The 12,451-nt window shown below is 39.2% G+C and overlaps 1 protein-coding gene across 1 annotated transcript in view; it reads left to right on the top strand.

Moving 5' to 3' along the window:
• The window catches only part of FAF1 (Fas (TNFRSF6) associated factor 1), a 155,449-nt gene extending 144,135 nt beyond the window's left edge, over nt 1-11,314 (top strand). Inside the window, exon 19 of the mRNA XM_010004033.1 lies at nt 11,231-11,314. Coding sequence (XP_010002335.1) covers nt 11,231-11,314 — 84 coding nt within the window. The remainder of the gene's footprint in view (nt 1-11,230) is intronic.
• The last annotated feature ends 1,137 nt before the right edge of the window (nt 11,315-12,451 follow it).

Genomic DNA, 12,451 nt, shown 5'->3' with positions numbered 1-12,451 from the left:
TCAAGCAGCACGGACATTCCAAAGCAGTGAAGCACATGCAGTGACTTGTTATTGGATCTTTGTCACTGACTGTGATGTTCTTTCTACTACCACTGAAAGCAGGTACTAACCACCTCCTCTCTCAATGCCTGAACCAAGGCAGCACCCTGCTAACGTGGGTGAGCCTGGGTCAGCAGGTAGCTTGTGTCTCTAGCTTTGAAAACATTTGGAAAGCACATCTTTTGGGGTGAAAAGCTGTTCTTCAAGTTCTTTACATTATTCTTAAATGCACCTGCAAAGGCTTTGTGGAAGCAACTGTGCGCGCTGTTCAAGCGGCTGTGCCGACTTTAGAATTACAGTTCCCTTTCTTCCAAGAACTGCTCTGATCTTCAAAATGCGTTTAGCTATAACAAAACAGAGCTTACCCTAAGCATATTAACATCAGTCAACCTTCTCATTCAGTGTTTCTTCCAAGCCCCTTTCTCTTAGTAGCCTTCCCAAGCACGGATCTCGTTAGTCTTCTCAGTCCACCAGCTGCAAGATCCACCTTCCCCATGTACCCTGGACACTTCCCAGAGGATCAGTTCCTCACTTCCTCTGTGATGATCTGCAGAAGTCTTCCTAAGCCTCTAATATCTTACAGACTGGGCCTTTCACCACACTGGAGGCAAGAAGCTGAAGGTGTACGATGTCTGGCTTTAAGCTGAAGGAGGAAGGTGCAGAACAACTTGACCCAAACTGGGCTTCAGGCACTCTGGAAGGGTTAATGATTTGTTTGTCAATGTTTTTATGGTATCTGTCAGAAAGGGAGGTCCTGGCATGTCCTCTCCTTTGGAAGACCATTTTTAAAGACTGAATTTATTAATTTCTTCTGAAAAATCAAAGTTGCAATCTACAATTTCATCTGCTTATTTCTCCTTAAGGTGGAGCATTAGTTATGTATTTGAGAACATGCCTTTTGCAGACATGGTATTAGAGACTTAAGCTCTTTATTTACTGTATCTGGAAGCCCTGGTAAGCCAAGACTTCTACAGTATTTCACATTTTATTTTTCTGAGCCACAGCTTAGGATCAGGTGGCGGTTAAGTCACTTAAGGTTATTTAAATGCATCTAAAATGTTGCTTAATAATTCAGAACCAGTTTGCTCTGTTTAGAGTATTAAGATTTTTTAAATCCTGTTAATTAACCAATTTCAACAGCAGTTTAAATAAACAGAAACAAAAAAACCTTGTCCCCCTTGAAAGGACACAAAATAAATTTAACTGAAATTGCATGTCAATTTAAATTAGGTATGATCAGAATTTCAGTACATTTAGGGCCAGACAATTCTTAGTATTATATGGGAGTGCAGACTAAGATATTCCTCCAAACAAATGGGATCATTGGTTCCTGTGCTCTGGCAGGAGTAATCCTCTTTGACACCCACAGTGGTGAAAATAATGCCACAGAATAGTCAGTTAAGCTGCAGCACATCTGGGCATCTGAGCAGGTAACATCCTCTGATGTTCCTGGAAAGGTTTGGTCAGAGCATAATCCCTGGTTTGCTACACCAGGTAGTTTGGCAGGTTTGTACAGCAGTTCTAGAAGCCAGTCCTTGTCAGGATTATTTTGCATTTCACCCAGTGCAAACTGCTTCCTGCAAATAACCTACTTTTAAACTCTTTAGGTGGTGTTTAGACTCTTTAAATAGTTCATTAAAGAGTTAGTTGTCCTGGACCATCTCTGGCTTGTAACATTTTTTCCCCTCATCATCATTTCTATAAGAAGGTGGAAGATGTTATTGTGAGAAAGGATTTGTGCAGTGTCATGGTTAAATCCAACAGCACTTCTAGTAACTCCACATTAATCAGGAAAGTAGCTTGAATTATCTGCCTTGTGGCAAAGAAGGATTTCAGATGAATTAAATGTTCTTCTGAGATGTTCAAAAAGTTTGAGAATGCTTTTGTAAGGTCACTGAAGATTAAAGGTGCGATCCATGTATTTTTTCCACTCATTTCAGTTACTGATATTTATATTTCCTACAGTATAAAACAGTACTCCTCTGGTTTACTTCACACAGTTTAGAATTTTTCAGGTCAGTATAGATCTAATGGTAGCAGATCAGCTCTGCTTTAGCTTAGAGAAGGCCACAGCCACTTGCAAAAGTAGACGTCCCTCCTTTTGTCATTTACAACTGCCCTTAAGTCAATACTATCTGCCCTTGTCTTACCTCTCTTTTCAGGACACATTGTTATTTTATTTGTTCAAGCAGTTTTGTTTAGTTAAGACACTGAGAAGTTGCCCAAGCAAATTGGCCATACCAGACTAGCATGTTCCCTGGCCTCTTTTAGGAGCGTGATTTCTGATTGTTCTTCCTGATGATTTGTAGAACGATTGGACTAATGATCATAGAATCATAGAATGGTTTGGGTTGGAAGGGACCTTAAAAATAATCTAGTTCCAGCCCCCCTGCTTGGGCAGGGACACCTCCCATTAGACCAGGTTCCTCCAAGCCCCATCCAACCTGACCTTGAGCACTTCCAGGCATGGGGCAGCCACAACTTCCCTGGTCAACCTGTTCCAATGTCTCACCACCCTCACACTAAAGAATTTCTAAAACTCCCCTCATCCAATTTTAATCCATTACAATTGTCCTCTCACTACAAGCCCTCGTAAAAAGCCCCTCCCCAGCTTTCCTGTAGCCCCTTCAGGTGCTGGAAGGCCACTATGAGGTCTCCTCAGAGCCTTCTCTTCAGACTGAAGAGCCCCAACTCTCCCAGCCTGTCTTTGTAGGAGAGCTGCTCCAGCCCTCAAATCATCCTTGAGTGCAAGAGGAACAGACCACCTACCATTGCAGCCAGAATTCTGCAGCCTGTACAGCCCCTTGGGTTTATTGCTTTTAACAAGTTTGTTGCTCACCCAGAGGAATATCAGAGTCTCTCAGCCAGCCCCTGCAAAGGGAGCAGGAGATACTCTGGCCCTGCTGTAGTCAGTGGCAGCACTTTAGAGAATACTGACTAGGTTTTGCTTCTTGAAATGTGATACTGACTTCTCTGGAAATATAATTTCCATATAAGTAGTCAAAAATTCCGTATTACAGAAAGACTTTTTCATAGTGATTTCTTCCAAGAAAGACAGACTTGGTGTGTCTTTTCAATCCTGGTGTCTTTACATATGTAACTATGATATCCAAAGAGAAAAACTAAAGCCCTTCATGTATCAAGTCACTGAAAGGAGATGGAAGGAATGTCCTCCTCATCTCCTAGAGGTAAGCTTATTCTAAAAAGGAATAGAATTACATTCTGTAGGTCAATATAGTTTCTGATCTATTTAGAAACAGCTCTCATTCAATACAGGGCATGTTTACCCCATTTCAGGAAACAGGTGTGCATTTCAGATGAGCTGTTTTACTTAAGACCCAGGAAAGTAAGCAAGCATTCACCACAGCACTGCATACTCAGCTGAGTCATCCTCATTGCTTAACCCAGTGACTCATGCCAACCATGTGGTTAATATATTCCACCCAAGCACATCCCTCTGACCAAAAGTGTTCTTTTATTCAGCACTGCCCCATTTTACAACACATTTATTTCAGGGGAGGGGTGTTACTGTTCAGGAGAAGATGAGGTAGTTAAGCCACAGAGTTTTGCTGTTGCATGTGGCATTACCCAGAATAAACAGGGCCTGAGATATCTTGTACTTTTTCACCAGAATTTATGCTTAATGTCAGTTTTTAGTGAGTTTTCTTTTTTCCCCCTTTTAGGAAGAAAATATAATGATAAAAATACCAATAAAGAGCCTTTGTAATAGTATGGTACTAAGAATGCTGTGTCTGGTTACCAGCAAATTTAATGATCTCCTGCTGTTTTGGTAATTGCATAAGTAATACATCAGACTGAATCACCAAAGCAGTCTGAGGAGCACTTTTTATTCTATTTCCCTATCTACCAATCACAATGTTATACTGTAGATATCATTGTGGTATCAGAACATCTTAATCCTTTGAACTTGTGAGAAAAATCCCTTTGGGTTGTTTTTCCAAGCATAATTAAGTGAACATGAATCCAGTGCTGGGTCATGCTCTTGTGACTGACTGTGTTCACATCCATTCCCCTTTGGGACACAAGCAAAGCTAAGTTCTTGCAATTCTTCTGGAGCACTAAATATATTGATATGTTTTCAGACTTCCAGAAGATGTTGCTTCCTTTCAGCTCTTCACCAGTATCTACAGCAAAAGCTCTAGTTTTCCTGGGGACATGGTCTTTCTGTAGCTGGCACATTTCAAAAGAATTAAATACATGAATAGTTGTTAGCTTGATAGTAGCAACATGCTGGCAGCAGTGCCCACAAATAAGGGGCTGTTTTGCTCCTTGGCACAGCAGAAGGAATGCTTAACATACAAATGTTCTGGTCTGTAAGTTCCAGTGCTTAAACCTTCTCTCTACCTCAAGAACAGAACTGAAAGTAAACAATGTGAAGGAGCAGGTGATGGGGCAGGTCCTTTGTCAGGAACAGACACAGTCCAGGCTATTGTGGCAGCTTCTCTTTCTCCAAGAAACCACACAGAGAATTCCTAAATTAGATACACGATTTAAAATTAGAAAGAAGGGAGAAAGGCAGAAAATCTGAGGTGAGTTTCACAGCACCTTCCTCTTCCCTCAAAATCTGAAGTCCTCTGGTCTCGGAGTTGTTGGCTTGGTGGAGACCAGCATGATCTTCTCCAGTACCTGCAGACAACTCCTCTGACTGACACTGGGTACCACTCCTTGCTGCCAGTGGATAAGGCAACTTGTGCAATGTACCATCAACACCACATCAATAAAAGCCATCTTTTTGAAAGAGACTGTAATTCATTGAAATACTTTTGTGTTTCACTTCACCTGCCAAAAGGAAAAAGTGTATTTCTTATTTTGTCATGGAAAATGAACTGTTTGAAAGGCAGATGCAGCCCTTCTGTCGTGCTTTTTTCAGGGAGATTGATTCTTAGAAATAAATACAAAGCAGATATTCAGGCATGTTAGTATCTGGGTGCATTTTGGCCACATTTTGGGGGAAGCATTGATTACTAAACAAAATTGCTGATCTTGGGCTATAAAGGAGCAGAGAACAACCTCAGGGGTACCCAAGTGGAAGTGCTATACACAGCATTTCCTGACATCTTTTATTGGCAGGTAGATGAACTCTTATTTATATATTTCTCCTACAACCCACTGTTAAAAAGTCAGGATTTGGGTAGAAGTCTGGTATTTTTAACACCTGGGATCGTACTTAGTTTTGGTGCAAGAATTATTAGTATTTGTGGCTTTTCAGCTTTGTTCCACAAACATGAGGTATTTTTTTCCAATTTAGAAAATCAAGGTTTCATGTAGGATCATGAATTCATAGTGCTGGACTTTTAAAAAGCACCAGGTAGCCCAGGTGTCACTGTGCAAATGTAGTAACACTGGGTCTGGTCTTTTTACTTACACTGTCCTGCCATTATGCTTAGTATTTTATAAAGCAGAAAACACAGTTGCTATCTTAATTTACTGTCTAAGAAGACAAGTACTGCAAGCCAGGTTTATGAGCCTTCACTGATTAAAATCTATGCAGCAGATTCTTTTCTGATATAAATCACGTTAAGTCAACAAAAATTTACCCTGTGTAAAGATTAGTGGCATCTCAGGTATCTCAGAGAGCTGCACAGCTTTCCTCAGGAAGTGGAAAGCATGCTCAAAGTGTAGGATATAACATCACCATTTTGTGTTTTATCACTATCTGTTACTTCACTTGGTAAACGTGTTTTTTAAATGTGCTTCATCTAAAATACTGGTTTGAGAAAATCTCTTCAGAGAACTAACGAGGTAACACTAACACGAGATACCTGCATTAAAGCTTTGTTCTCAGAACAAGTCTAGAAGTCTCTTACTATGACATATTTTTCCTTATTTCTGATGGCTTTCTTCAATTCAGATGTAAATTATCTCCAGGTTTATTCAGCTAAATCAGATCTAATGGCATGTATGTCTATAAAGTAACCTTACTTTTTTGTTGTTGCTCATGTTGAGCACATTGTCTGGATAACCCGTCGATATTTCAATAGGCAGAAAGGACTCACTGTATTTGTTTGTGTGTCATTCTGAAAATATAGTTTTTTAAACAGATCTAGGTCTTTACCAGGTGTGCCTTTAAGTGATTTCTATTGCATTTATACTTTAGGAGGATTAGGAAAGAGAGTAAAAGAACTCTTTGTCTGTTAGATTCATTAAAGCTATTCATGCGTGTGTAAGTGGGACAGAGGCTGTGCTACTCAGGAATCAGATCCTTGTCCTAGGGTGTAGAGAAAGGTGAAGGGTGTGATATTTACTGCTTGTGTAAGTGTCATAATAATTGTGTATTTGATTCTTTACTTTTAAATTACCTTCCTGGGCATTAAGCCATTTCTTTGTGTGTGTATTTATCTTGTCCCTACAGAGTTAGGGAGGGTAGAGAACCACACCTTGGACGTGGTAAAAGTACAGCTGTTCAGGATGTGAAGGTGTGAGAGAACAGATGGGCCAGCAAGGGTAAAGATAGAAAGAATATAAAAATTGTTCTAGAAGGAAAAAGACTTTGCTACCAAGATGTATTAAGATGTTGTTAAACCAGTATTAATTTTCATTATTGGGTCATTATAAAAAACAAGCAGCTTATTCATAATGAAGTGTAAGTAACTACATTCTGACAGAAGAATCACAAGAGTTAACTGTATCTTTTAGTTTTGCACATCTTAAAGCATTCAGACTTCAAAGTGCTGCAGAAGTACTTCAGCTACCTAGTGCTTAGTTGAAATAATTACCACAGAATTAATTTAGATAACAGCCTGGTCAAACAATACATTTCCTGTGCGCCGAACCAACATCAGTCACACACCAAAGCTCTTGATGTTAAAAGAGGAGTGTGAAGGTTTGCATGGAAAGTCCTTTGTCTGAAGATGAAAACTCCCAGGGTTTGGCTTTGGGACAGCCTGGAATGTGACCACCTTATTCTACAGAATCCTGTGAGCTTGAATTTTGGCAATTCTGCGATCACTTGAGTCAGGCTTTCTTAGCATCTGGACATTGTGTCTTTCCTCTGCCACCTTCCCCTCTCTGTACATCTGGAGCAGCCTAGAGCCTCTGCTTGAGGGGTTTTAATTTGCATTTCATCACAAAGTACTTCCCTTCACAGAAAATATTTTTAAAATACCTTCACCCCATCAGCTGGTACCACCATGTGGTACCTGAATGAACTCTTAGAATGCATGTGTGACTTGTAGCAGGTCAGATACTGTAGGACTTGAAAACACAGAGAACCACTGTGCTTTTAGGCCAAATGTGTCATTTGGTGAATTTTGCAACCTTAATCAAGGAAGCATTGATTTCACCACGTGGGTACCTATGTAATCTCTTTGAGTTCAACAGGATCAAATCAGGTCCAGTGTATAAACACCTGCTTAAATCATCTCCTGTGTAATTGCCAAAAATATACCCAAAAATTTTCAAATAATTAAGGTGTAGGGGTTTTTGGCCCAGGGTAATTTACATCATGGGCAGGGCTGTTCTGAGGAGAGTGCCATGCAATGGCATCAGAGCCAAGGATTGTCAGCCCTGAACGCCACGATTTATCCTGCTGGTAATGAAAAGAGGTGCACAGATTTGATTATGAATGTATTTTAATACTTTGCATTATGAAATAATCCGTATCAGTTTATTGAAGTGGATAAAATCCATTAAAAAATTACACTGGACACATCTTTGCAGGCTCCAGCTCCTCCAGGGTCCTTTGATCTCCATGATATATTATATAGAATTAGAAACCAAATAATATATCATGGAAATCAAAATTTCTAATTCTGTGTTAAAATACTGAAAGTTACCAACCATCTTAGGTCTTATATTTCCTATCTTTACAAGAGAAAGCATTGCTTTTGGTAGGAGGTGTGTTCATTAATAAAGCCTCTATTCTTTGTAGTAAACAACATATTTACAAACCACAAATAACAAAGTAGAAGCTGCAGAAGGGTTATGGTGTGATAATTAAGTACAATGGCGACCCATATGAACAGAAAATGCCAAGGAGCTAAAACAAAGCAACAACAGCTTTGTTTGTTGACAGATGTAGGAGCCATATTGTTAGTTAATTGGGTAATGGTGTAAACATTTGCAAACTCTGCTGTCCCTCAGTGAATTAAGCAGCACTGCTGAAAATATGGTGAAAAGCTGCACAGTCCTTTTGCTGTAGGTACTCCCTGGTGCTTTTGGCTGATCTTTCAGGTAGGAAGGCATTGAGGAAGGGGCATCAGGCATTGCTGCTGCTTAAGGTACTTGAAGTTTGCAAACCTCAGGGTTTAGATTAGGATGTGTATCTTGAATTACACTCCAGTGAATTATAGGTTTCCATATGGTTGCAGTCTGGAAGACTGTGTTCATTGCCTGGGCTTGCTTGTCAGATTTTTTTGTTTTCCAAATGTAGAACAGACCTGTTCTGTCTTTCCTGGCTTCTCTTAGGGAAAAAAATTTAAAAGGTTGCAGGATTTGAAAATAGAGTGGTCTAATTAGACACTGGCTTGAACTGAAAAGAAGGAAAATTGCTTCTCAGGTGCACAATACCTTGTGTGCTGTGAATTGCAGAGACCCCTCTTTACCTCACTTTCTGTGCCTCTGTGCAATAAGGGACTGTAGCAGAACAGCAAAACATTAAAAATTGCAACAAGGTACTTAATTAGCATACTTCTGTAATCACAAACTTAAATGTACTACTTTGGCTGTTTTTTACATAACTGGTTTGCTTTCTAAGATAATAACCTTTCAATAATTTAAGCAGCATCTGTGCAGGAATCCATAATTGGACTGTAGATAATGGGAATCTAAAATTGAGTCTGGTTTTTGTAAATTATTTTTCTCTTCAGACGTTTAGCAGTAGCTCGTGGTACATGAGGTTTAAGAAAGTATGTTCCTTCTTTGAGAATCAAAACAATGCACCTGTTTGAGGGGGTTTTTTAATTCTGTTGTGAGTTTTTTAAATTCTGTTGCAGTCAGAGGTGAAATTATGTCGATTTCAATGGACTTAGTAAGTGAAAGCTTTTCATAGTTGTTTAAATAATTAATTGTCTGTAATTATCCAATAAAACTATAGAAATATAAATATATTTTAAGTTTGCCTGATTTAGAGGGGGGGGAAGAGAAAGAGGATCAACACTGCTTTTGTTAATTGGTAACAGGATTAGGATGTTATGCTTTTAAGAAAAAAAAAAAAACCTTTAGCATTTTTTATTAATTCATAATAGTGAGTTTGACAGTGTTTTCAAAAAAAGAATTTTAGAAAGCAGTGGGATAATAAGATCATAGATACAACAAATTTAACTTTGGGAAAAATGTTTCTTGTTCTGCATTTGCATTTATACCTATAGCACAAGACTAAGAATCTATTATTCACAAGCAAACTTCTGATAACTAGTGTGCTTGCACAACAAAAGAAACTAAAACAGAATTACCAGGGAAAATAAGTTTTTAAAAAATGGAAGTGAGGTATTTCAGTAGATGGTCAGATTAAAAGAAATGGTGTTCATCTTTCTCTCTGAAGCTTTGCAGTAGCCTTCTGAAGGAGACCCCAGTGTTGGCATGTGAACCTGAATGTCTGAAGGACACTGGGACCCTTGTCATTATTTTGTCTATATAACTAATTATATTATGTACCACTGCATTTTCTTTTCATAGGAGAGATGTATCCTATAGGCAGCAGTTTAGCTTCTACATAGAATCCTCAACACAAATGTTTCTTGCTGACTGTAAAAAGAGAATTGCAGGTGTGCCTTAAGTGAAGGCCATGAGTGGGCTAGTCAGGATGTTGGGCAGGTTGCAAGGTTTGGTGCTGAGATCCAAAGACTGAAGAATTTTGGCAATAATGGTGCAGACAATGCCTGTATTGTTATTTTCCAAATTGCATGGCATTTAACTCTCCCTGGAATTCTCCTGTGTGCCCACCTGCACAAGTGATTGCCTAAATACCTTTACAGATCCAGTGAGGAGTCAGGATTCCAGGGAACAATCCTCAATACAAATGTACATGTGTAAGTGTCTTCATAAAAGAAATATAGACACATAGTACTTATAATGCATATATGTAAAGATAGATATAGATATAGATATAAAGATATATATATGTTAAGATGCAGTTTCACCACATGGTCAGCTGATTTAGCATCTCCCTTCCAACAAGAGGAAGGCCCTGCTTTCCTCCCTTCTACCTGCTGTTTGGTCCTTTGGCTACTTACATTGCACTGGATTTGGTGTTGACTGGACTTTTGTGTTCCCCAGTTAAACTCACTAGCAAGACAGAAAAATGACCACTCAAATACAAGTGGACAGGATTTTTCCCAGCCAAGGTTCACTGAGGTGGCTGATAAGCATCAAAGTGAGTGCAAAGTAGGTGCTTCACCAGGTGACTTGGAGCAAGAAGGGGAGTGGGTAAATAAAGGCAGAATAAGCTTCCCCTTTCAATGAGGAGATCAGGATGGATTGGCTGTGCTGCTCACACCATCAGTTTGACTGGAATTTTAGGCCACTTATCTGGGACTGCAGTTTTATTTCTCATCCTAACTCAGTTGTTCTAGTAATTCTTCCAAAAGATCTTAATTGTGGCCAAAAAGAGATACAATCACACATTGATTTGTGGTAGAAAACCGGACCTTCTTGGAATTCATGCTGTGGATGCTGTTTATTGTTATTCTGTGTATTGTTGTTCCATCATCATGACACCACCACACAAAATAAAATCATAGAATCGTTTGGGTTGGAAGGGACCTTAAAAATCATCTAGTTCCAACTTCCCTGCATGGACAGGGACACCTCCCACTAGACCAGGTTGCTCATGGCCCCATCCAACCTGGCCTTGAAGACCTCCAGGGAGGGGGCAGCCACAACCTCCCTGGGCAACCAGTTCCAGCATCTTAGCACCCTCACAAGAACAAACTTTTTCTTAATGTCCAACCTGAATCTCCCCTCTTTAAGCTTCAAACCATTGTCCCTTGTTCTCTCACTATACACCCATGTAAAAAGCCCCACCCCAACTTTCTTGTAGGACCCCTTCAGATATTGGAAATTTGCTATAATAGATATTTCTTAATCTGCATCCTGGGAACTTACAAGTTCACAGCTTCAGTTATCACTGAGAGAGGGACTCAGAGATGTCCCCAGTGAAAGATCTGCTCTGTGAAGATAAACAGTTCCAAATAATCTATTTACGTATCTGTCCTTTTTCTTGTCTTCACAGGTGACCCAGCTCGATCCAAATAAATCGTTACTGGAGGTAAAACTATATCCTCAAGAAACCCTTTTCCTAGAGGCAAAAGAATAGATCAAACCACATTGTAGGACTGACCATCCTTGGACAAGCCAGGGGCACAGCAGCGAAAGGAAGACTCCTCTATCAACACCACCTTGTACTATCATCCAACTCAGCTCCATGTCATGACTTTGCCTCTCGCAAGAATCCTGACAGGTTGAAAAAGCAAAGCTACTAAAGGTTTCACATCCATGACTATATGTTTCCCACCTCGTTTAAATGAGCAGAGGATAAAATTCCGCTGTGAACACTGACCATTATGACTCTCTTGTCCACTTATCATCCAGCTTTTGTTATAATTAATGCACTGTTAAAATGTGAGTGATTGTTAAGTAGAATTTTTACTCCTCAAATGCCCCTTTTTCACCAAGAAATCTTGGACATTTCTGCCTGTACTTTTGACACTAGAATGCTGTATATTTGATATCTCGCTGAGCCAGTGCTCTCATATATATGCATTTTATTTCTGTGTTGGAATTTCTACTCTGTCAACTAATTTAAAAAGGCAGAAAAAAAAATAATAATAACGGGACATTCTCAGCCATGGAAATTTAACAGTATTATAGTAGAAAGCATATAATTTTTTGTTAGTACTTTCTGACTTCTTTGATAAGATGTAAGGTTTTGTTTGAAGAATATAGTTTGGCATATATGCGAGATATTTATTTACTGGTTCTGCTTTGGGTCTCGGTTCTGATTCAGTTTAGGAAGTATTTTCCATTACATTGCAGTGTGTGAAACTGCTTATTGCATGATGTGAATATTTAAATAACATGAGAAATGGCCAGTACCAGAAACCTGGTATCTTGCCAACACTTCAGGAATCAGCTGATATTGGATATCAGCTGTTAAAAACCTTTCAAATACCAGATACAAAAGTTCTTTATTTCTCCTTGTGAAAGAAAGGGCAGTTCCCATTTTTGCAGTTTTCCTTCATTCTGGCACTTGTTTGTATCCTATTACTCTGCTGTTTTAAAGCACCTTGTTTGTTTCATCAAACAATGAGTATCTTAAGAGGTGGTGTAATAAGAAATCTGCCTTATTATTGCACACTTTGAACATTTTAACAATAGATTACTGATCCCGTCTCAAATTAAATAAATCCTACTTCTCTTGTCTGAAATGTAAGCACCAACTACCTGCTATCTG

The sequence above is a fragment of the Chaetura pelagica genome, unplaced genomic scaffold, assembly GCF_000747805.2.
Source record: "Chaetura pelagica isolate M959 unplaced genomic scaffold, ChaPel_1.0 scaffold18, whole genome shotgun sequence".
NCBI classification, from domain to species: Eukaryota; Metazoa; Chordata; class Aves; order Apodiformes; family Apodidae; genus Chaetura; species Chaetura pelagica.
Note: the sequence above shows the minus strand (reverse complement) of the source record. Positions and strands in the feature narration are given on the sequence as shown.